The sequence below is a fragment of the Anopheles cruzii genome, chromosome 2 (genome assembly GCF_943734635.1).
Source record: "Anopheles cruzii chromosome 2, idAnoCruzAS_RS32_06, whole genome shotgun sequence".
In the NCBI taxonomy this organism is placed as follows: domain Eukaryota; kingdom Metazoa; phylum Arthropoda; class Insecta; order Diptera; family Culicidae; genus Anopheles; species Anopheles cruzii.
Genome location: NC_069144.1, coordinates 22,100,348 through 22,125,886, shown reverse-complemented (window position 1 = coordinate 22,125,886; position 25,539 = coordinate 22,100,348). Strand labels below are relative to the sequence as shown.

General features: G+C 49.3%; 2 protein-coding genes across 2 annotated transcripts; one reads left to right on the top strand and one right to left on the bottom strand.

Annotated features, from left to right (window-relative positions):
• Positions 1 to 11,388: 11,388 nt before the first annotated feature.
• Positions 11,389 to 14,679, top strand: LOC128267784 (ikaros family zinc finger protein-like). The gene is made up of 3 exons (XM_053004704.1): positions 11,389 to 13,059; positions 13,959 to 14,096; positions 14,161 to 14,679. Exons 1-3 carry the CDS (start codon positions 11,389 to 11,391, stop codon positions 14,677 to 14,679), a joined length of 2,328 nt encoding a protein of 775 aa, XP_052860664.1.
• Positions 14,680 to 22,875: 8,196 nt separating this feature from the next.
• LOC128278669 (testis-specific serine/threonine-protein kinase 3-like) lies at positions 22,876 to 24,008 on the bottom strand. The gene is made up of 2 exons (XM_053017401.1): positions 23,916 to 24,008; positions 22,876 to 23,853 (listed from the first exon to the last, which is right to left on the bottom strand). Exons 1-2 carry the CDS (start codon positions 24,006 to 24,008, stop codon positions 22,876 to 22,878), a joined length of 1,071 nt encoding a protein of 356 aa, XP_052873361.1.
• Positions 24,009 to 25,539: the final 1,531 nt, after the last annotated feature.

The window sequence follows — 25,539 nt, the reverse complement described above, 5'->3', positions numbered from 1 at the left end:
GCGGCTTCGCTGCGGTTTATGCGTTGTATCCGTTGATTTAATAGATTAATGTGCGATAAATTTGACAATCGAAATGCATGGCTCATTTTTGCGTCCTGCTGTGTTGGTGTATTTGCTGGAGACTGTTTGATTTCCAGTTGATTGAGTTATCAAAACGTTAATAAAAAAACCCATCAAAATGCACCATATTCCGTCGTTTTTACTTCACCAAAGGAGGTTCCCACCAAACACTGGAAGCTAGCCAAAACACAATTGGTCCAGCGCAGGGAATGATTGGAACTTTTCGGACTCAGCATCTCGCCATCACCTTCTCCAACTGTCACGGTCGGCCATTGCACGCTAGGCACACCTTTGGCACTATCTCACCATTGCCATCGGGACGTGGACGGTCATCCAACAAAAGCAATCGAAAATCTGGTCGCCCCCCCGTCAAAACTGACACCGTGGGTCAGTCGGTCGGTAAAATCATCGTTGCAGAGATCCGAGAGATCCGACGGATGGGGTTCGCTGTTGCAAGCGCACGCCTTGGCCACGGCCGGCTAAATTACCGAACGGATTAATACCCGGCCAAGCGAGTCCGTCAACAAGATTGTAGATCTCGATTTGCACGATGACACCGGGGCGAGTCCTTGTCATGTTATGTTCCATCCAACTGCAGCTGGAACCAGGGGGCAAGTATCAAACATCGGTGATAGGTCAGTGATAGGAGGGCTCCGTTCTATCGGCAGCGACGATCCCAACGGTGGTCATATTATCGCAACATTAAAGCAACATGAGTTTCATGAGCTGAATTAATTATCGCCGTAGTTGCAACTTTTCCCATGGCTCGTGGCTTGACTTTGAGAATACACTAAGCTGTCTGGCTGGGCTCCTGTCAAGCGCGCCCGGGCAGAAGGCATTTTTGTCGTCTGACATAATCGGTCTGAGAAACGCCTTCGCAACTCCGGCCGCCGGGGGCCAAACACGGGGCACACACCTGCACCGGGCAGCCCAGGAACTGGGTCAACCAGATACGCGACCGAACCGAACACGGGGCGGTCCGGTGGCGTAACGGACGGTGGACGGTGGTGTTGTCAGTGGCCAGTCGGGCATCTTTGAGACGAGGTTTCGACTCCTGTTTGGAGTTGGATCAATAGAGATTCCTTGACCCCGTATTCATCCGAAAGGTGTATCCCAGGTCCGAAGACTTGACGCTCTTGGAATACTTTAGTGGAACTGTTGGTGTATGGCCATCCTGACGGCTAGAAGTCAATTAGGAATCACCACAAGGCCGGGAGTGCATATACGGCTACAGAACCAAATCTAGCCACCGCTCTAGGATCCCCTTGCAAGGGATGAAGAATCGGAATGACCGTCCGAAGTTGGCCACATATCGTCCCCACAACCTGTTTCTAGCTCCTCGCCCGCTGGCGTAACTAGCGACCGTGTTCTTCGCCGACCAACGTTCTTTCGCAACCTCTCTTGCCTTGCCAAACCGGCCCGGTTGTCAACACCGTCGTCGTCTCGATCTCTGACGGACGCCTGACGGATTATGGTGGCTCTAGGTGTCCCAATGTGTCTGGTGAACGCGCGGTGGAAAGCGCACAAAGTTGTTACACTTGACTTGACGCTTTTCACCAACACCAGCGTCCGGCGGCAGGTCCTAGGTCCGTGGACCCGCACAGCCCCGCAGATAGTGTCGGCGGCGAAAACAACCGAAAGCCCTTGCCCTGCCGGTTGTGGGGCGCGCAGCTTTCGACACAATCCTAAAATAGAGCGGCACCCGGCCGCCGTGGCTTAATGGCAACACTGTGGCAATGGCGCGCAGCCGCCATCTTGAAGCAATAGAAGCAGCCGGTGCGTGTGCGTGCAGCCGCACGCACCTCCGCCGCCGCACCGTTTTCTCACATTTCGTCGGTCGGTTGATCGGCTCCCGCATTGCCTCTCCCATTTCAAGGCTCTGAAAAACCTTGCCCCGCCAGCCTGTCTGCCTGGCCCACCACCTGGCGGCTGCCTGGAGTTCCCATTTTTCACTTCGCGGCGCGCCCGCCTAGTGTTTGTGATTTCTACCACTGTTTATGCGCATTTTTCAACTGCTCCACGTCTTTCATCAGCGCTCCATTCGAGTCGGTCGGTCCCGACTTCGCAACCCACCCCGCGGGTTCGCCCGTCCGCAACCATCGTCTCTCTCTCTCTCTCGCTCGGGCTGAGGTAAAAAGGCGCTGCACTAAATACGCGGCGTGAGTTGTGAAACACACTCCGGCGCTCCAACCCCGAACCGACCGAAGCGCCTCAGCGGATTGGTTGGAGACGATTAGAGAAGTGCACGGTCGGTCAGCTACGTCCACTACGCGACGGTCGGTCGGAACCGGTGGCCAGAGAACCACCACCACACACACAGACAGTCAGGCAGAAAGGCCCCGCAGGAGAGCCACCGCCGCCGCCGCCGTGGGCTGTGACTCACGGTGTCGAAAGCCACCACCGATGATGATGATGATCGGTGGCCAAGATCGGGGCAGCGGCACTAGCAATGCCTGCGTGGTGGGCGGGTAAGACCTGCGGGAGGAGAATCGGAGAAGAATTAATTATGAAGCCATCGACCGAACGAGGACAGGTTGTGCGCATGAGACGCTCCCTCGTGCGCGCTCGTGTGTGTGTGTGTGGGTGCGCTAGTGTTTGTTAATGATTAGAGACACTGTGGCCTACAAAGCCTCGCGCAACGCAACAGCGGACACGGCGCACGGGGCTTTCCTCGCCAGCAGCCAGCCAGCCAGCTGATCGCTGCGACGGCGATTGGGAGTGAAACTAGGGGGCAGGGGAGGGTCGCTATAGCAAAAGGGAAAACGGCTTGGCAAGGACGACACGGCAGAAGGTCCCCGGCATTCAAAGGCTTAGACAGGCGCATCGAAACACTGTCCCTTTTGGCTCTCCAACCAACCTGCTGCCGTCCAGTACTTCGCTGCATCACTCTCGGTGTAGGTAGTGCAGTCGGCTACGAGGGTGGACAATGTCCCAGATTGCCACCGTGTCAAGTGGTGCGTATGCGAGCTGAATGGATGGACCTCTGGGGCGGGAACCACCGAGGTCTGGCGCTTAACTGCAACACGCCCGAGTATGCAACTCGCTGACGGCAGTGTCGCAACAGAATCTTAGTCCCACTCCATGTGACTCCGTTTGGAGGGACACAAAGACAGGCAGACAGACGCAAGCCACTTGGCCACACTGCGCTGGACCATGTTCTTTCTGAATGTGAAGCGCTAGTGTTCGTACATGGCAGCGGTTCCTACAACGAAGATTTCGTTGAAGATCTGCTCGGTAACGTCCGATGAGTACAAGACTCAAGACTCGTGCCGTTTTAGTTATCGAACAATATCTACCGGTGGGTAATCACCTAGATTGGACCTAGACTAGCCATGGACTTAAATATCTAACTATTGTTTGACCTAAATTCTAAGTAAACTTTTCAGAAACTAAATATAAAAGATCTCGTAACCTCTTTTTCATAAGAGAAGGCTGAGAAAGCTCTAATGGCCCAATGTGGGCAAGTTCTTTCTTTAGTGTTGATCGCGGACAAACAAACAATATACGGCGTTCAGACACAGACATGATCCCTCAAGATTCTGGTATCCATCCATACCTTCACTACCTGTGGTGAACGACAACATAATACTTAGGAGAACACCTAGATCACGATTAGCAACTCCCAGCTTTTAGTTGTCACTGTCAGTTCTCACAAAAAATTCTTCAATTTTAACTCAATTTTCTTCTCTATTTCAAGGGTGGACTAATTAATTAAACATGGGAAACATTTACATCATATTCCTGCAACTACAATAATTTTTTTTTACTTTCTTACAATTGAATTCTTGAGCTTCACGGTTTATTCCTTCCGTATATTATATTGTTTATTTTTTGTACACATTCGCGCAATTCTTAGTGGATTATTGTACATAACTTCTAATGAGTTGTATCATTGTCCACTCTTCGTGGGGTCACTCCAATAAGATGTTTATCAAAAACTTCTATCGCTATTTGGGTCTTAAGATGATTGCTAACTTTCACGCAATGTAATCTTGTGCAAAACTCAATGCCTTAGCTTATTAAAGTCTGTGCTTCAGCGTTTATTTCATCGTTCATTTTCACACAGATGTCTTTTGTGAGCATTGTGTCTTCACAGCTCTCGTGTGGCCGTGTTGTTTGCACTATTTGTCTTCTAATCGTTACGAATTATCGCTTTATGTACTTCGTGTGACCTACATCCTGCTGATTTCTTCACTTTTTAAACATAGGCATAAGAGATTTCCAACTTTTTTGCGGTATGATACGTTTCGTTCGAGGTAATGTTACCTTTTGGCCTACCACTGGATAATTCTGGTTTCGGATCACGATAATCGAACGATAGAGGAAGTGTTTGAGAATGCAGCTGACAGCAAAGCCACGAATTCGCACTTTCATAACGAGACATAATCGGATTTACAACACTTTTTGCAGAATTTTTCCAAGCACGTGTTGCTGCGTGAATTTACTAAAGTATATCGACAAACATAGGGATTAGAGTCAATTTGCTGTGGCTAAATTTCGTTCTGTCCATCCCTGACATGACGATCTTGATGTGCCGTTTTATTTATCAAATAGCGAATCTTCTGTTTGAAGTGTAAACATTGAAGTTGGGGTAATGATCTCGAATGTCCGTGGCAGTACTAATTGAGCTTTAGACACCACAACTTCAATGTCCCAAAATTAAAACGAAATTCTAAATGCATTAAGAAGCAAATGAAACAATTTACCATTTACGTGGCCGAGGCTGACCGTAGCTTTAAGTGGTGTCTTCTAAACGGCTCACTGCCATACTGGACAGGTTTCCTAAGATCCTGCCTCCCCCCCGCACACACATACACACTCGCTCAAGAGTCAAGACAGAGTCGCGGACAGAACCTAACCTAGTCGTGTGGCGGTGCGGTGGGGTGAACAGGCTGGCCGTCCAAATAGAGCTTCCCCCGTTCGCCAGCATCGCACACGCAAGGCCGTATCTCATTAGGTGGCGCTTTGGAAGGGTGGCTCCGAAGGGAGGGGAAGGCCGCGCCAAGCGACAGGTTGTTGCACCGCAGCCCGAATTGGGACACGACCACCGCCAGCTGCGCCACCACCACCACCACCACCGCCGGCACCGCTGTCGTCGTGCGTCGTCGTCAGGCGTAATGCAGGCAGCAAACACAGAGTGCACCAGTCGCTGAGTGCAATCTCGGACCGGCGCGGCAAGGGCACGCGCGCGCCACGGGACAACACTTATGCGCGCCGCGCGGCCAACACGCTACGCAATGCACTGCGCGGTGCGGCGCGAGAATGTCGGCGGCCACCAGGAATCGGGGACGCGAACGCTTAGAGAGATGCGTAGCTTCGGCTGCTTGAAATAAGAGCACAAAAAAAACAAACGGTGTGGTCGCTTTCGGTGGGTCAATTCACGCCTTTCGCCTTCTTTCCTACGCGAACGTCTAGTCATCGATTGTCTCTTGCGCGGGGACTGTTGCGTAATCGCCGGGGAACAACCGCTAATGGTGCGCAATTAGAATGAGTTTGTTTCCGATTCAATCCTGATTGTACTTTATTTTTACGCGCGGTGGTGGTGTTCTAATTGATCTAACATTAACTGGGGAGTAAAAGATGACAAACGAAGGTAGAAACTAGAAAGAATGATATAAAATAGTGAAAACTGAAAGTATGAATCTAAAACGAAACAAGAAGACCTGTAAATAAGCTGAAACTGTGTAAGGGTCATGCCAAAAATGAACACATAAGGAATCTGGTTACGAAAACAGACACGCAAATGTAAACAAACGATATAAAACTTGAAAATGTGAAAAGCAAAACGAATAACCAAAAAAAAGAAAACATATTGCCGAACAGTGAAAAAAACATAGAAAACGGAGCGTGGACAAGAAACTCCAAAAAAGAACCTCAATTGTAATGGATTCTCCATTACATTACGAAATGGAAAAAGTCTCTCGAATGACATCACGACAATTTGACACAGAGCTTCCCGTGCATTTACGCTTCATGAACTCTATTTATGTCTCCTTATTGTTCCAAGATCCTGCAGTTATGCAAAATGTCCTCTCAACCTCGGGGTTGAACCGATTTGGGATAATGGCTTCATTCGGCATCCAACACTCCCGAGGGACCTAATATCCTCCATTAGGTTGAGGCTACGGCTTCCGTCCCTGCACGTCGTTTCCTTCACCCCGAATCACGGTTTCTCACGCCCATTTTTCCGATCCACCCGCACACATTTCGCTCCCGTCCCGGAACAACCCGGCCCGGTTTGATCTTTCGCCATCACGTGCGGTGCGCCATCAATCAATAGAAATCAATAGGAGAACGCGCAATGGGCTCTCGAGTCGGCCACGGCAGGCAGGTGAAAGCGGAACTTAGCCCGGCGGAACACACACCTGTGCTACTGCCACATTTCGATGCGATTTTCTTTCCGCCCGCCGGCTCCGGCTCCTTCCATGGTCGGTCCGTTTTTGCTGGTCTGGTTTTGTTTTTGTTTGGTTATGTTGCGGCAGCCGGTGGCCGACCGTGTGTGTGTGTGTGTTGGAGCCGTCGACGCCGCTCGGGCACGCTTTATGCGCTCCCTTTGCGCCGCGAGGTCCATATCGCATATGTTTCAGCGGGTGATGTTGACCTAGTCCGCATTTGTTGACCCGTTTATGAGTGGACTCGATTCGGTTAATAAGCGAACGCGGTGGCGCAGGCCAGGCCGAGGTCCGAGGGGAGCGTGCGTTGGAAAAAGGTTACACAGGAGAAAGGAGCCTGCTGCTGCTATCATGCTATTATGTAAATGCGCTTAATAATGTGAAGAACGATAGAAATGGCCAAAAAAACGAGAAATACTATAAATAGGATTCTGTGGCACTCAAACGCGCTGAGTGCGCTTTTGGGGCAATAGTTTAACGTCCAACCAGAAATGGGAGCTTCAGAGGGGCCGTCGTAGTCGGAAGCCGTAATATCCAAATAGCGATCTGATAGTGATCTGATCCCCGGTTGAATCAAGAATGAATTTTCAGATATTTTACTGCAACGAACTTTTTTTTATCATGATGCTGGACTGCTAGAAATAGCTGCTGTATTGTGTGTAATTGTTAGGGTTGGTTTGATATATTGTTTATGGGGTGGAAAACTCAGCCAAATGGTGATCATGCCGACCCAAATTGCTGACATTTTCCGTTGGTTTGATTTTTTCTCATAAAACTCAGCTAGTAAAGCCTTAGCTGGTCATACTCCTAAGCCTAAAATTGCTTTTTCGAGCAACAGCAACACTGTCACAACAACAGATAGATAATCGACTTGATCGTTGCCACAAGTTGTATCGAGAGTATGTTGAGGTCTATTATCTAAAACATAATTATTCCAACTATTATCTCTATTTGAAATTGTTTCAACTACGCTCAATGTTAGACGAGAAAGTCCCGCCAACGTAGTGGCAATATAATTAGTAAGGGTTCATTCAAAGAAAACGAGTCTAAAGTTTAGTTGTCTAAGGTAACGTCACTGAAACACCCCGAAAGTTCCGTTCGGTCCCATCGGTGCCAGGATGATCCCAATGAAAGGGTCTCACGGGAAAAAAGGGTATTTCGATGCGATAAACCACACCGCACCGCTTTCGGGGGTTCACGTTTTCGGAGCGGTGGCCGTAAATCTGAATGATGAAATGGTTGAAACGCGGTGTCGGGTGATTTAAGAGCTGGTTGAGATGTGTATATACCGTTCAGCCGAAACTGAATGACATTAGCGCGCACGAGGTTCAGTGTCAGTTCGCCCATGGAAATTATGCGGAGATAGGCGTCGCGAGCGAAAGAAAGAAGGGGTTTCACAAGTGCCCGGCCAAGCCAAGCCCCGGAACGGTTTCATCTAGGCGCCCCAGGTCGGTCGGCACATCCTCCGGCACGCATCGGCCGGGCGTAGTCAATCAAAACCCCATAAATTTTGGAGGCAGCCCGAGAAAACGAGAAAAAAAAATTAAAGAGTGACCATATCTTCGTCGACGGCGACGCGTACAAATCAGACCGCAAAGCCGGTCGGTCTTCGCAACGCACTTTCGCTTCACCAGCGGACCATAGCGAGCCGTGAACTATATCGGAATGACCTGCGACCACCGAGCGATGACTCGGTCGTACTGATAGGTCTCCGAGAGGAACGATCCTTTCATTGAAAGGAAAAACCAACAGGAAGCATAAGCGCACGTGCACGAGATCTCCTGATCTCTCCTCAGTTCCACAAAACTGTGCCCCTTTCGTTGCGGGCGAATGTTGATTTTCTTCCGTTTTCATAAATGTGAAATTGGCTTCTGAATCATCAAGGTTCCAGCTATCAACAGAGCTTCTGCAGAGAGAGTTTTTTTGTGTGTTTTGGTCCAACCTATTGCCTGGCACAATTGCAGAATTGGTCAGAAAAACGAATAACTGTTGCCTGCTGTGCTACATTTCGTGACACAATCGTGGAAACGACCAGAGAAAGCAGACTTATCCTATGGTCGTTCTTGTTTGGAGCACCAACAAGAACGATGATCGGGGAGCTGCGGCATTGTCCTTGAACGGACTTGTCTAGCCTTGAGTCTTTGGGGGCCTTTAGAGAATATTTTGCTTAAGATGATTCTTGATTTATTAAGAAGAAGCAGTTCACCTCGCGCTACAAAGGAATCCAGTAGTACATGGGCCGGCCATATAACGGTTCAATGCATCCTTCCGGCGGTGCTGGTCTCGAGTATGGGCCATCAATCGTCCGTCGGCCGAACCCCCCCTGGAGCCGATCGCTGCCAGTTCTGCCAGTTCACTACCACCGCCGAACCGCCAACGCGAAATTCGCAACATTGTTTTTCGATGGTTTTTTTGTGCGACGCCGCGACGCTGCGTTAGTCGTCGCCGCGTGGCCGATCGTAAACAGTAAACAGGATAGTAGTTTAGTGACGGTCGGCATCGTGATCACCACGCCGCGAGCAGTCCAAACGAATTCTCCTAGTGCGCAATAGTCTCCGGTATGCTGCCGCTGCCGCAGAGCAGAGCTCGAAGGCCACCTTCGACCGCGGACGCACTCACTCGAAATATCCATCAGCCTAGAGGAGCCCCCGCCAGGAGTGCTGTGGGATTGCGGAGAAGAAAACGGCCGCGGATTATTGTGGAGACGAAAGCGGCTAAAACGGGCCCAAAAGTTGTGAAATGGCAAAGACCGATATCCTAAGCGCTCTGTCCTCTGTCGCTCTGGCAAAGGGTGTGGCCAGGTGCGCCCTTGCAGCGGATTGTGTTTTTCGGTCAGGTTTAGTGCAGGTTTTCTATATTTCACCCACCGCAGTGTTTGGCAAGAGCAGAAGGCGGCAGCATCGCACTAAAAAATCATATCGGAAAGTGTGTCCCAATGGCCGACCGCACGTTGCTGCACGCTGTTTTCCGTCATTTTGACACTTTGCAGCCACCAGAAATCAGCCACTGTCCGGTGTTGGTAAACAAACTTCAACGCAATATTGTTGTTGTTGTGTGCGATCCAGCCGCATCGATCGCGGGGGGCAGGAAGTGATGGTGCCAGCGTAGCGTTCTCAAGGCGAACCATTCCGAAAGCGACAGCGGTTGAGGCGGATCCTGAAGATCCATTGCGTCTGTCATTAATCTGTGCAATCATTCGTTCTAATTATTTCAGTGTTGTCAACAGGCACCGTCTACGTTTTTGCACGCCTTTTGGGGCACTGCCCATGAAACCGATCGATCGTTAAATTGAGACCCACCATCGGAGGCAAGGCTAGAATGGATACATGTGGCATCGAGTTGCATGTCAAAAACAGGTATTTTCGTTATCCTCGGTGGCCTAAGGACGATAATTATCTTATCAACCTGTTTCGCTCCTCAGGACCATTTCGCTTCTCTGCACCTTGATCGTCTGTGTCTCACTTTTCAACAGGCTCACTCTGGTCTTCTTTTTCTGCCTTTCTACTTTTAGTTATGATTTATGCAAAAGGTTGTTATTTGATCTATTTTCGGTATTTGTTCTGAAATCGTCAAACAATCCTTATCGTTTAAAGTGGCTTTATGAACACCCGGTAGGGGTCGCCCTCTGAGTGAGTGAGACTAGTCGATTGATGTCGATCATCACCCTTACCTTACCTTGTTTGGGTTTCAACCATGCTGGATTTTTTGTATTTACTTCCGGGACCGGTTAGCGCTTCTTTGGTGCAATTTTCATTTCATTACCTCATCTCAATTCACAACATTGCATTAGTCATGTGAGATTTTCTCTAACTCCCCAAACGCGAAGAGACTCTCGGTAGGTGTCGCGCGAGGAGTCTTCCGACGGATGCGTTATTTTTCATATATTAATTCGCTGCCGGCAGACAGCAGACACACACACAGCACAGAGAGAGAGAGCGCGCCCGACGGAGAGTGAAACGATTTCTCTGACCTAATTGTGGCCGAAGAGTGACTACACGCGCGCGCGCGCGCGTGTACGCGGAGCTTCAGGGCTGAGTGCGTGGCCACTACCACACCACACGATGCCGTTCATCCCGCGTTCACTGTGCGGGCGGAAATGCCGGGAAATCGAGCTGAAAAGCCGACCATGACGGAGCGAACTTTGCATTGACGTAGTTTGTGGACGCATTGCTAACGTGGCCGCCAGCTACATCTGGAGTCTGGAGTCTTCAACTGTTGCCGAAACTAAAACATCCAAGCTGGGCTGACCGATTTTGGATTAGTCCACAATCTGGCGGTGATAAAAGATGAATTGGCCGGCGATTGTGTCAGATGAAAAGGGTTCATTTTGTGGGGAGCTTTCGGAGCTTTCCACTTGGGGCGGCAGCGAAGCTCCGAGCTCCAAGTTTCTCCGCATTGGACTCTCCGAAGCACTCAACGGAGATTTCTCGATTTGAATTCGAATCAGTTTCGAAGGCCGGCAGACTCTAACGCCATTCTCCAGACATATGGGTCCAAGCATAAATCTGAGCATCTTCCTTCCGTTCGCGTAGATGAGGGTGCCGTCCACTTTGGTCCGCTCGTCCAACACATGTTCTTGAGGTTTCTGACCAGTATTCGGTATTTGTTGGCGGGGTATTGGCGTTGGCGACTTAAATTGTAATTCCTTCTGACTACCAACTTGCTAACCTCATTTCACTCTTTCAGCGCGGCCGCCGGGTAACTAATTGGAAGGGAAAGGACCCGTTTCTTCAGTTCGGTCCACGGCGTCCGGTGTCCGGTGCAAGGGCGGTGCCTGAGCAGTGGACGGCCGCATGCGTTCGGTGCGCCCGTGGTTGGTCTCGCGCACCGGAAGCCCCGCAAACGCCACAAAACGAAACGCAGCGTGAGCAAGCGGCGTCGGCGTGTCCGTGGACGAACCCGGGCGCCGAGTCCCGTCATCGCGACCGCACCGGCTATGTCCACCGGTGAGCCGGATTCGGCCGGTTCCTCTTCCCATGGACTAAGAAGGCGCACGGCGCACGGTTTAGTGAAGCGCTCGGGCGCGGCGGCAGCGTCGTCGGCGGCAACGGCGTCCGCCTCGACCACGACTAGCGCGACGGCGGAGGCGGAGGCAGCGGTCGCTGCCCTGGCCTCGATGATGGAACCGCCGGCCAGTATCATCATGAAAGCGGCGGCCGCCGCCGCAGCGGCTGCGGCAGCAGCGGCCGCGGTCGGCTCAGTGACGACGAAAGACGAACCGGACTGCGGCGGTGACCTGGGCGAGCAGCGGGTCGCCTCGTCCGTGGACTCGAGCATGGACAGCAGCGCCCTCGCCAGCTGCCTCTCGAGCACGATGTCCTCGCTGCGCAGCGGCGGCGGCGGCGGTGGTGGGGGCTGTGGCCCCGGTGGAGGAGGCAACATTAGCGGCGGTGATGATAACCTCTCGGACAACTCGGAATCGACCACCACGACGACGACCAGCAACGCGGCCGCCCAGCTGCTGGAGAACCTCAAGCACAACCTCAGCCACCACAGTCACCACCACAACAACAACAACACGAGCGCGATCAACAACAACAATCCGCTGCACGTGAACAACAACAACAACGGCAACAATGGCAACCGGAAGCTGTTCGAGTGTGACGTCTGCAACATGAAGTTCTCGAACGGGGCGAACATGCGGCGGCACAAGATGCGCCATACGGGCGTGAAGCCGTACGAGTGTCGCGTCTGCCAGAAGCGCTTCTTCCGCAAGGACCACCTGGCGGAGCACTTCACGACGCACACCAAGACCCTGCCGTACCACTGCCCGATCTGCAACCGAGGCTTCCAGCGGCAGATCGCGATGCGGGCCCACTTCCAGAACGAACACGTCGGCCAGCACGACCTGGTGAAGACGTGTCCGCTCTGCTCGTACCGCGCCGGCACGATGAAGTCGCTGCGGGTGCACTTCTTCAACCGGCACGGGATCGACCTGGACAACCCGGGCCCGGGCACGCCGTCGTCGCTGCTGCTGGCGCTCGACCAGCACAACCCGGCGAACCTGCTGCCGGCGGCCCTGGCCGCCATGAACCACGCGGTCAACGCGTCGGCCTACGTCGGGGCGGGGAGCGACGCGTCGTCGGCGGCTGACTCGATGCAGCGCTCCATGGACAACGGGACCCCGCCGATGCACTTCCTCACGCCGCACGTCGAGATCTCGATGGCTGACAACGCGGATGACGACGACGACAACAGCCTGCCGCTCAACTGCAGCCGGGACGCGCACCACGACCTCTCTGCGGGGCACGGCGGTGGCGGCGGCCGGTCACACAACGGCACGCCGCTGCTGCTGGCGAACGGGCCGAGCCCGGGCAGCAACCACGGCGGCGGCAACGACCGTAGCACGCCGACCACCTCGACCTCCTCCGCCACGATCTCGTCCGCGCTGGACATACAGGCCATCGTGCGGCCACCGAACGGGGCCGCGTCGCCCTCCGGGTCGCCGCACTCGGCCGACTCCAACGCACCCTCCAGCTCCCACTCGACGTCGTCCACGTCGTCGACCACCAACACCACGATGCTTCCGACACTAGTACAAAGCTCAAGGCACATTATTTTTGATAACCCTATTACACCATCGATAAGCTTAATACCTATCAAACAGGTGAGTTGGCCCGGTTGTCTCTAATCAGATTTTTTCCCCAGCTCTGACGCCCCCAAAGTCCAGGTTCTAGGAGGACTAATGGATTCACTAGAACTTAGAACTAGAATAAGGTCCAGTGGACTCACTAGAGCTCATTCCCCAAAGTCCCCGAACAGAATAAGGCCACAAAGTAGGACTTCTAGAAGGTTCTATGGGCTCACTAGAACTAACAACTAGAATAAGGTCCAAAAGACTCTCCAGAACTAATTCTTTCGCCCCAAAGTCCTCAAAACAGTATAAGGCCCCAAAATCGGACTTCTAGAAGGTCCTATGGACTCACTAGAAGTAAGAACTAGAATAAGGTCCACAGGACTGTCCAGAACTTATTATTTCCGCGTGGATCTTAGCATGGAAACGGCATGGTCTTTTCCAATTGTCCAGCTCTGATGTTCCTAAACTCGGTCTTCTGCAAGGTCCGAGGAATTCCCTAGAACTAACAACTAGAATAAAGTCCAGTGGACTCACTAGAACTCATTCCCAAATTCTTGTTTGGGGACTTTAATAAGGCCCCAAAGTCGGACTTCTAGAAGGTCCTGTTGACTCAATAGAAGTAAGAACTGGAATAAGGTCTACAGGACTCTCCAGAACTTATTATTGGTTCATTCCCATCATCCAACTCTGACGTCCCCGAAGTTGGTCTTATACAAGGTCTGATAAACTTACTAGAACTAAGAATTAGAATAAGGTCCAGTGGAATCACTAGAACTTGCTCTTTCGTCGTGAACCATCTGTTGAACTTGTGTAGGGGGTGTGACGGGACCCATATGTCCATAGTCCTGGCGAGAAAATGCCCGGCGTATGACGTTTGTTCCAACGCAAACACTAACTTTCCTTCCGTACCGATAACTCCCCGCTGGCAGGAACCAACCACAAACGATGAGTACAACGACACCAAACCCCGAAGTAGCGCCGAAGCGATGGCGTCCAACAATATTAGCCACTCCAGCCACGTTGACAGTTGCGTTGCGCCCTCTTCCAGCTTGACGTCGCTGATCAAGGTAAATGGCGGAGCGCACTCCGGCCCACCGGTGGTTCCGTTTCACTGTACGCTCCCGTTTGCAGGTATCACCCCTGAAGTCACTGCTACGCGAGGACCTGAAGCGCCGAATTTCGGCCCGAGCGACGACCCGAGCCACCCGGAATGGGATGCTGGCGAGCAGTTCGCCAGTGCCGGCTAGCAGTCCAGGGCCCAACAGCTCCAACGCGCTCGCGGCCGGCCCTGGTGGAGCGCAGGAGGGCGCCAACGGTAGCAGCAACAGCTCCAGCAGCTCCAGCAGCAGCTCCACCAGTAGCACCAGCAGCAGCAGTAGCAGTGCGGCCGCCATCGGCGTCGCAACTACCTCAAACGGTACCATCACCTCCACCGGCCAGGAGACCGACCTGCTGCTGTCGCTGACGGTGAAATCGAAGCGCCACCTGCAGTGCCTGTTCTGTGGCATCGAGTTCCCCGATCAGACGCTCTACTTCCTGCACAAGGGCTGCCACAGCGAGAGCAACCCGTGGAAGTGCAACATCTGCGGCGAGCAGATGAACAACGTGTACGAGTTCAACTCGCATCTGCTCAGCAAAAGCCATCAATGATGTTAGGCGAGGGAAAGAGAAACACTTCACTGGTGACGTTTCTCTTTTTCTGATCGCTAACCAACCAACCAACCAACCAGACCCAGGGGGGCGGCTACGGCAGGGGCCAACACTAACCTGCCGACACACACCGATACAGGGTAACCAGTCCACAGATCCTCGCGCATCCTCTCTACCGTGTGCCGTGAGGCGCGCCGCAGCTTCTTGGCTTTTTGACGGGTGTCAACTGTCAAAACAAAGCGCCGAAGTTAGTAACCATCATGGCGGCTCTGCGGCTATGGAGGGCTAGGCCACGCGCCGCATTGGTTCACACTCAAGGTTTCAGCGCATTCAAAGCAATAGACAGTTAGAACGAATCAATCGCGGAACGGAAATCCTCCATCCGGAGTGCTCCGGAGTGGAGTGTTGCCGGTCGCCGTACTCCGCACAGATTTACAGTCCGTCCAGTAGACTTAACACACACACACACAGCAAGTGTGCAAACCAACGTGCTCAGCCAACGGGCCTCAGATGGGAGCTAACTACGGCAAGCGGATCCGCGGCATCCGGGTGTGAGCTCTCCACGCGCCACACACACACCGTAGAGGTACTTTCGCAGATCTGACTGCTCGGTCGGTGCCCTGTATCACATCCCCTCGGAACGGAGAGCCAAAGCACAGGTTAATGTACAGCAACGGAAGGGATGTGCTAGTTGGGCAGGACCCCCCTAGGTCGACTGTAGAGGCACGTGCTTGGCGATGCGTACGACACTGCAGTTGGTTTTGCGACTTCCCGGAACCCACCGCAAACAACACCCACCCGGTCCCGACAACCCCCATTGACGAGGGTTTAGTTGGGCGGAAGTTTCGCAACACCAGTGTGCCAACTGCAGTGGTTCGGTCCGATCTGTCGAAGTGAAGTGCCCGGAACCCTCTCAGCCAGTTGCCAGTGTGTGCCGCCGCCGATACTGAATTGTATATTGCTCAGTATTAGGCTCAGTGCCCCCCTGAGATCGAGGGTCAAAAGGAAACAGAAGTAGTATCAATCCGTCCAGCACGTGGACAGATAGAGGACCGACGGACAGGCACACAGCAAGGCTGAAGCGAGACCTCCCCTAAGGCACTGGCACACGACGATCGCCGTTTTGCGTACGGTAGCATCCCAAGCCACCGAGAGCCACACAGATGAGGGCAGAAGAAGAACGAACCCTACCTTTAATACCTACCTTAGGAAGTTAGGACATTACCATTACCGGAGCGAGTGGCGCGATTTGGTTGATGTTTTCTGTAACGCTGTTCTTGAGTGATCAGCAGCGTGGGCGCGGCTTTTTTTTGTTTGTTTTGTTTTGTTTTGATTGACCCGATTGCTGACCCCAAATAGAGCGATAGAGCACATAGATTGGTAGGAACCGATCCCCCCCCACGTTTGTACAGTTTGTTGTTTTCGGTTTGTTATATTATTCTGTTGTTTAGTTTAGTTTGAAGTTTAGTAGGTCACTGTTCTGTTCTCTGTTCCAAACCCCCGATCGTTTTCCCCATTTCCCTTTTCTTTTCGCTTACCATTTACAAACACAATCACACTGCCAAGCAGTCTACGTCGTCGTTGGACTACGGTTTTGGGGGAGCGAAGCATAGTTATGCTGAAGTCCTGTCTGGTCACTTTTACCATCGAACAACGCACCGACCAGGGCGGCGCAAAATTGATAACAAAATGTTACTGATTTCTTGATTCTGGCGATTGCATGTGAGTGCGTGTGGTTGTGCCCGTATGCGTGTGTATGTGTGTGTGTGTGAACTGTAATATATTTCAACTTTCATCGAACGGTCAGGTGGGGCTCGGAGCGCTCAGTTGTGTGTGTGTTTGTGTGTGGTTTTGTGTGTTTTGCTTTTCTGTTTGTTCAGTTATAGGTTATAGGATCGTTTAGTAGTTTGATAGTTTTCCTTCGAGTTTGTTTTGTTTTATTTTTGGTTTGCTCTACCGGGGCTACTCTACTGTGTTATCCGAAATCTAACGTATGGAAGAGGGCAGTTCCGTTCAAAGCTAGCAAACTTAGTAACTTAGAGCAGCGGGCGCACGCCAACATAATAGGGGAAAGGATATTAAGCAACAACAAAACAACTACAAACCTGGACGACTATTTCGAACTAAGCAAGTAACTATATTTATACAGACACACACACACACTCTTGTTGTTGTTATGAAACCATTTCGGCAGAAAGTAAACGAAGTGTGTAGACTAATATGATGGAGTTCAAAAACGCAACGCCCCGACAGTGATCGATTAGGTAAGGACAAACGATAGCAAAGAAAAACAGGATCGGTGGGCGCTTGACAGTGAGTGAGAATACACAACACACTAATTGATATAGTAACCGATTTTTGATGTAAGTGTAAGCGTGTGTTTCAGCCTAGTAAGCAAGCAAATCTATAACTACTACTATTTACTCAGACCTGACGTCGGAACAAACCCGGCAACTCTGCAAAACTATCGAAGATCCGTACCGAACGCAACCGAACAAGTGGCACACAATACCAAACCAGCAAACCAGGGATGCAGGGATTTTCCAGGAACACTTAGCTGCCGAAAGTACTTAAGACAGAGACGGGAGACAGGATATCAAAACTACTAACCATTACGCATTACGATTCGGAGAGGCAACCAGCCAACACACACAATTACCTGTTTCAAATCTAATGTTCAAATACTGGCAAACATGTAGTAGCTGCTGCTATCGAGAGTAGAGAAGAATATATTTTCCAGGACCAAGTTCAAATGTCAAATTCGGGGGCATTCATTCACACACAAACAAATCGACTATATACATGTTGTTTCTTCGGGATAAGACTTTCAAAGAGGTTTTTAAAACATTCATTGCCGTTAGAGAAGGCCAGTTTGTACAAAACAGAAAGGACGAACAGAACAGTAGCCCCCGTTGGAGAGGGCCCTCAGTTTTCAGACCACCAACATTACAATAGTGTGAACCAGTAGAGCAACACCTCTAACGCTCCGGAAGCTACTCTAGCCGCATCGAACGGTAACTCATATACATGCAGTAAGTGAACAAAGTAGCACAAACTAGTAAAGTAATTATTGGCGAAGAAGACCGGTGGGTGTGTTAAATTTACTATGCTCTCAGTACCTAAATCATTCAGATGAAGCAAGCAACACTGTTACATTTACATTTTCTAGACCATTTTGTAGATGTTTTGAAAACAGAGAAAAAAACAAACCAAAAAAACAAGAAACGCAGAATGTAGTACAGTGTGTCAGGCAGTGTGGTTAGTAGTCGTGCAGAGAGTAGTACAGGGACAAAATTCAGGAACCAGCAAACAAAGATGCTATGAAAGCGGCCAAGAAGAGCGAACGATGAAGGTGGAAGAAACGCGGGCAACAAACGAGTGCTACGCCTAAATTTCCTAGGCGATAGTTCGAACAAATAATAGAAACGGCAGCTTGGTGGCAGGGAAAAACTGAGAAACCAAACAAAACCACGTTCTTGAAGCTTAAATTTCACAAATTTCTCTTCTCGTTATTGTAAATCCTATTGGCTACGATTGGCGACGCAAACCCTAACTCTAGTGCGTAGGCGCTAAGCAGGCGGCGACACTCTCCGGAGTGAGTTTTACGGAAGTAATGAGATTTTTAAGAGCCGATTCCATGACAACGCACGCACTAGCAGTTATAGAAACATTGGCATTAATCTCATACAACACCCGTGCGTGCGTGCGAGCGTGCGGCGATGAGCTAAGCAACTCACCGAAATTCAATTTGACGGTTGATTACACACAAAATTATATAAGAGCAAACAAATGAAGAAACAAAACAAAGCAAACATTGTAACATTTAATATCTTCTCCTTAACGCTTCGTACTCAGCGATGGACAAACACCGATGAGTCTTTTCATTCATTCAATTCGAGATTCGTACTAAAGAAACATTTCGTCAACAAACAAAACTCTGGATGGATCCTGACGTCCGCGGACGGTACTGACAAGCAAGCTAATGCTACAAATTGAAATTATTCGATATTTAACATAACAAAGCTATAAAAAAACTGGTTTAGACGGCAACTGAGAGAGAGGGGGAGAGAGAGAGGGAGAGGGAGAAGGAAAGTAAAGTAAATTTTCATGCACTACCCACTACTCGCACCGTATTGGCCGCATTTTGCACCGTAATTTTCTGACACTCACCGTTACCGCGGGGGACTGTGGATTCGCATGAGAGAGAGGCTATGTATATAAAATACTCAACCTAACACACACAGGCAAACTTCAAACCACCGGACATCCGGACAGCTCTTGTTCCCATCGCCTGCTGCTGTGTGTCCACGGAGGTGCCCCACCAAATTCGAAAATTATCCAAAACCTTTACCTCAAAGCTATTGCACAAGCTCATCGAAAGCGAAGGATTTGTTTCTGGGTTGGGAAAACAGCTACCACCCCCAGGCATACGGGGATTGGTTTGGACACTTGGAGGGGTGTACCAAGGCGTAGCGGTGGAAAAGCGACACAAAATCTCAAAGCCAACTTACTGCGACCTCGTGCGAAACGATTTTAGAAACTGAAAGTTGCTTCAATTGCTCAGAAAACGTGTACCCAACAAAAGCCCTCTCTACCTCTGCAACAAGCAAAACTAGGAACATAGTCTAGGAACAGGGACAGCAAATTTTAACGGGACAGTAGTAATATGGAGCGCGCGCCGGTTTTGCTCCTGGAAGGAAGCACGAAAAAGCAAAATAGTAAATGAAAACCAAAACTGGCCACTGAGGCCACACAATGTAACACTACCAGCAAACCAGCACGTGGACATACGCCCAACATTTTGACCACATGAACCACAAATAGAAATGCAATACCGTGCAGTGCAAATGTGTAGCAAAACGACAGATAAAACAAGAACGGTGCCTTCGAACGGAAACAAAGTTAGAAAGTTAGAAATATCAAATGAAAGTAAGGCGATGGCGTTTCGCTCCACAGTATGATTACACACACAACCTTTACAACGCGGCAATAGAGCAGAACGGCCAACCTGAGCCAACCTGAGCCAGAAATCGACCAGAAGTTTGAAAACCGCGTTGCAACAGGAAAATAGAAATCTCACAGTAGGCCAACAAGCGAACCAGTTCACACGGGACCCGTATATATGAGGAACCGCAAAAACTATAAAACCAAACGATTGCCGCAATCAAATATGCTGCAATAGTTTTTCCAGACTAACTTTAGTAAAGCATGAATAGTCAGACCTCTTGTGCAACAGCGAGGATACCGAATTCTTATCAGTTGACCATGCAGGCCATCTAGTGCAAACTGCGGCAAGCTAATAGCAAGCAAAACGGGAAAGCAAAAAGCAAATGTGAACTATAAACTATTATAACAAACAATTTAATAAAAAAAGACCGTAGATAGACAAAACATATTTTCGAATTGAGAAAAACCAAACTAACTAACAGCAAGCCTGCCACAGACCGATGATGCAACTGAGTTGCGTGAAGGGGACAAAGTGTGGCACATGTAAAGAAGAGGAATGCTTGCGCGTGTGTGTGTCGTGCGGACAGGGAAACGGCAGGAAAATTATATTACAATTATTATAGCTTAGTTTGAAAAAACAAAAAACAGTGCAATGACGAGATGACGAGAGTGTACGCTTGTGTGATACAAAATATACCGAAGTTATGTAGAGCGGAGAGTGCGTAAGTGCAAGCCACGGCCCATGCTGCGGCAACATAGCGAGATTAGAGCAATGAGTGAAAGCGACGAAGCACGAAGCGGTACGGGGAGTACATTTAGAAATTCAGAACTGGCCTTATGAAAACAGATTGGACAGAGAGAGAAAGAGAGAGTGAGAAGGAGAAGGAGAGAGATCCCTGCAATTGTGAACAAAACCCTGGAACACAAGCTGGACCTAAACTAACCATCGAAGTAGTACAATGGCCGATTGAGAAGAGATACAAGGTTTATTGTGAAAACGGTTTGGCAGCATCAATATACTGAACCACTGCGCGTACAACCAAAAATAGCAAAAAGAAAAGGGCACGGGCAAGTAGTACAATAACTCCCGGACACAGGAATATGTTGGAACCTGAAAGATTTAAACGAAACAAAAGTGAGAATTACAAAGCAGGATCAAACAAATTTAAGATTACTAGTGGCAAGTGGCAGCCAATTAGCAAAAGCAAACACCTCGTTCAACTCCGTGAACCTACTGCAGCGAACGTGGCCCCAGCGATGATGTGATCGGAGTTCCACTCCAAGACCGTCTGAAATCCCGCAATTGGTAAACCCTGGAACGGCCTGGAAGCCTGGCCCGGCATGATGGTGACCAAGAAACAAAAAGATGCAAATAATCTCTTCGAATGAGCGCGATCGGACTCGAATGTGCAAATCGTACACAACAACCAAAAAAACACAACACAACAATGGCAGGGCGAATGTACCAGACAGTGATTATGATGGAATGAGCGGCTAAAGCGCGCAAAGGCGAGCGTAAAAAAACAATAGAAATTGTAACAAACAAGAAAAAAAACGTACGCAATTAATACATTCCGTCATATTGTGATTTACCGGTGGTTCTTTAGCGTTAGGTATGAAGCTGATTTTTTCGTTTAGTGTATTAAATTGTTTCGTTCTAAGTATATAGGATTATTGTGAGAAGAAGCAAATGGGAGATAGCAATCGATAGTTGTTCTAATTTCGTTCCCATTAGGATATCTTGCAGGCGCAGGGAAGGACGAATTATACTGAGCGCTTCTGTAACTGTAACGAAGTTGTGTTGAACTGAAACAAAAACGGCGGTTGCTTTCTATTGTATATTGTTATTTTTTCTCTCTTTTCCTACCTACCACCACATACATCGAATCTGTGAAATATTTGTAAAAGTTAATGAAAATTGTTAATGATAGTGAGATCCACCAGTCATGATTAATAATCTGTTTGTTCGAGTTCTTTATCGAGTTTATTTTTCCTATGCCTTTTGCATCAACATTTTCTTTTGCATCCCAGGTTAGTTTGTAGTCTCTTGACGTGTTGTGTTTCTTAATAAAATTTGTTTTCCGTTTTAATTTAGCCCTTGCGGACGTGTAAACGATGTGTTCATACTTTTACCCGTTAAGTATCAGTAAACGAGAAACTCTTACCTCACACTGTGTTTGGCATATATTTTCACCTCTTTTTGTTTTGTTTTTGAAGTAACCAAATTGGCACCAACTGTTTTGGAAAATGTATCTTGTGTTCATCGCTTGCTTAGACCTTCTCTTTCCGCACCCGATGCGAACGGTTTCATGAAGCGAAAATCGAGGATCAACGAAGCGCCGTCAAGAGAGAGGACAGCCAAGAATAGCAAACAAACGCGACAAAAGAGCGACCTATATACTTAAGATTGAGAGCAATAAGCAAACTCGGCGGTCGGCGGTCGACAGGAGGCACTAAAACACTAAAACATAAGAGCATATTAACGAAACCGAAGTAAGTACTAGAGCCCAAAAAGCGTGAAAACAACACAAATAAAACGTTAGTTTTAAATGACCGCGCAGCAACCAAAAGCAAAACACTAGAAACCAATGCAACTTTAATTTTACCCACACATCCCAATCCCTCTACAATTGCGGTCAAGAGGAATCGCAAATGGCGCGTGTTAAACAGATGTGAAACACACAGAAGCAAGAACAAACAAACCGCAGCAGCAGCAGCAGCCCACCTTCCGAAATTGTCACCTCATCCATCGAAGAGCGAGAAGAGGCCGAAACACACACAAACATACCCACATACACACGTACACCTACAACCACCCACTGCGAGAGAATGTAACAGATGGAAGCGGTTTAAAGATCCTTCACCAAACACACACACAAACACACACACACATCATAGCTACACCACGGAATGAGAAGCGATAAAAGGACTACTATTAAATGATGGTGATGGTTCAAATTATGGAGTAACGAATGAATTGAAAATTCAGCCGCAGAAAGGAAACACAAAAATACAATTATATTGACTTATAAATATTATATTAAAAATATTTTCAATAATTACAATAAATAATGGTTTTTCAAACGAAAGCAGCAAATGCGTTGTCTTTGGAGAATGGAAGAAAAATGGCAAGTGACCGCCGTGAGCAGTTACTAAAAATACTGGTTTTTATTCGAACTAAATATTGAACGGTCTCCGCCTTCTAACCGGCTTGGCTTCTAACCATTTTCGGTGGATGATCTCCAAGACTTATGAAACGGACGCTCGCGTAGAGGTCAAAGATTCAACGCAGATCCGCAAATTGTCGGAGCGTTGATTCTTGATCATCGTTACCGAGCGTTCCGAGGCTTCCGGTTGCTGAAGCTTCGATCGCACCCGCTCCATATCGGCGGACGAACGGGCAAATACTCTGGCCTCGGCAAGCGCAGCAAATTCGGCTGCGTTTAGCGAACGCAACCGAGGATCCTGTACCAGCCAGTCGCACACCAGCACCTCGTCGATGGTCCACCGGACCAGTGCGTTTGGTTCGAGCAAATTGCGGACGAGTGACTTCACCTCCGGTGACAGTGTGTTTCTCACGCGAGATCGGAATTTCCACGCTCGTGCCATCTGCTCTTCGTACACTTTTCGCGTTTTGCCCTTGAATGGAACGGCTTTGTTCAGCAACATGTAAATCACCACTCCGAAGGCCCAAGCATCGGAAGCTTTCGGATTGTACGGGTTTTGTCCTTTCAGCAGCTCCGGTGCCGAGTAATCGAACGAACCACAAAACGTTGCGCTGAGCTCCAGCTGGCCGTCCTTCTTCTGGGTGACGTAGCGCGCGAACCCGAAATCGGTGAGCTTCACGTTGAAGTTCGCGGACACCAGCACATTCTCACACTTCACGTCCCGGTGCGCGATGCCGGACGTGTGGAGGTACTGGAGCGCGAGGGCCAGCTGGCGGCACCAGATCCGCGTTCGGGGCTCTGCCAGGGGTCCGTGATCGATCAGAAACGTCAGCAGATCACCCATTTCGGCGTAGCGCATGAAAATGCAAATCTTGCTGCGACACTTGACGATAGCATGGATGCGCACGATGTACGGATGGCGCACATGCAACAGCACGGTCAGTTCGCGGGGAAGGAACCGTTTACGGAACTTGTCGCTACATTTCTTCGTGTCGATCAGCTTACAGGCCAGCCGAACGGGGTGAGCTTGCTCTTCATCGCGGTATTCCACCAAATGTACCTGGAGAGAGTGGGCCAATAGAATGATTCTCGTTCGGACGACATCGGCCTGCGGTTTGTTACCTTCGAGAAGCAGCCTTCGCTTAAATGCTTCACCCAACGATAGCCAAGCGCTTCAATCGGCGAAGGAATCGGTTGTTCGATGGCGTAAGACATTGGTCAATATTCCGTGTCCCTTGTTTACAGCTACTAGAATTTAGAACAATTTAGATATTGTCGTACTAAACACTAAACGCAAAACCAGGTTCATGACAATCGTGAAAATCATGGCCTGCTCTGAAAGCCATGTCATCGTTACTTTTTAACATACAGCCAAGGGATCTCTGAAACACACGCAAAAAAAATTTGTTATCTTTCAATGTTTTTTATTAATAATTTATGTAATGTCATAGTACAGCACAATTCACGCCCGTCGTGAGCGCCAGGACATCTAAATCCTGCAGATTTAACTATTCAACTGATTTTTTAGGTGGTTCATGTCTGTTTTCTTTTCCAACATTCTAGTGGCAACTACTACCTCTGCACTACCGCCTATTAGACGATGGAGAGTACTTTATCTCTACCAGGTTCCCCTTGTTCACATTGTTCCCAGTGTTGACGTTCGATTTGTGTACGGCATTTTCGCAACTGATCCTCGTCATGATGTCACCTTCAGCTTCTCACTTCTTTCTCTCGTTTCACGTACCTTAATGGCGAGTGTGTAGGTAAGAAGAGAACAAGTTTTTCACTACTAAAGTTTCTCATTGACTTCTATGTGTAAAGAGGTCGCGCATTCGATCATTTCATCCAATAAGTATGAATTACAAAGTTTTGCGAACAAACATCGGATTGCGATGGTGTTGCGCGAACCTTGGTGGTCCGATGTTCGTTGTTCGGTTCGTTTCGCGCGATGCCGAGATGATGGCCAACAATTTGCATTTATCTAACAATTTCGATACTGCCGGTCGATCGTAAGACGAATCGTGACTAAGTTACTTATCATAAGGTTCTCGACAAGTTTGCAGGTAAGGGTTTTTTGTGGTAATTTACTTTCCTTTTGGTATCCAATATAACAATGTACGTGTATCATATTAACGCTGATAGAAATTTCCATATTTCAATATTCCACATACCGCACTGCGTTGCCGTGCGCGTGCGATAACAAGACTACGGGGCGATGGTGGTTTCGGCAAAAATGTGCCACCCGCCCCAACGCTTAGTAGATATGATACTTTTAGTTTTCACTTCTCGAATTCATTACTATGCTTCAAACTATGCACGCTATGCTAGGGTTTTGTTTTCGGTAAACTCGTAGAAGTAATAGCCTTAAAGGTAGCCCCAAGCGCAGCTGCTATGCTCGGTGCTGGTGGTATGAGAGGGGTTCGATCGGTAAGTTCCATCCATCATGCAGAGCTACGTGACAAAAGTGCCTCACTTTCCACCACCAATCGGTCAAGGCGTTGCAGATGGGTCGATAGGTTGGTTCGTGTGTGGTCAGAGTTAAAGCATGTGGGTTGGGGTGGTGGTGGCAGCATTGTCCTCGAAGCGTGAGGCTCGAAAGGTAAAAAAGGTACTGAGCCTCTCACTGACGACCGGCCTGAAACGGCAAAACGCGCGCGTACGTAGACGGGTTGCTCAAAGTCGCCGGTAGGTTGCATTCATCCGGAACCGGAAGAGAATTCGAAAGTGGTTTCCTTCTTACCTTTTA

Excerpts from the sequence above, each read along its gene's own strand:
- LOC128278669 (XM_053017401.1), bottom strand. The coding sequence starts at position 24,008 with ATGTCTTACGCCATCGAACAACCGATTCCTTCGCCGATTGAAGCGCTT. Across the intron at positions 23,854-23,915 it reads GCGAAGGCTGCTTCTCGAAG|GTACATTTGGTGGAATACCG; the intron begins GTAACAAACCGC and ends CACTCTCTCCAG.
- LOC128267784 (XM_053004704.1), top strand. The coding sequence starts at position 11,389 with ATGTCCACCGGTGAGCCGGATTCGGCCGGTTCCTCTTCCCATGGACTA. Across the intron at positions 13,060-13,958 it reads GCTTAATACCTATCAAACAG|GAACCAACCACAAACGATGA; the intron begins GTGAGTTGGCCC and ends CCCCGCTGGCAG. Across the intron at positions 14,097-14,160 it reads GCTTGACGTCGCTGATCAAG|GTATCACCCCTGAAGTCACT; the intron begins GTAAATGGCGGA and ends TCCCGTTTGCAG.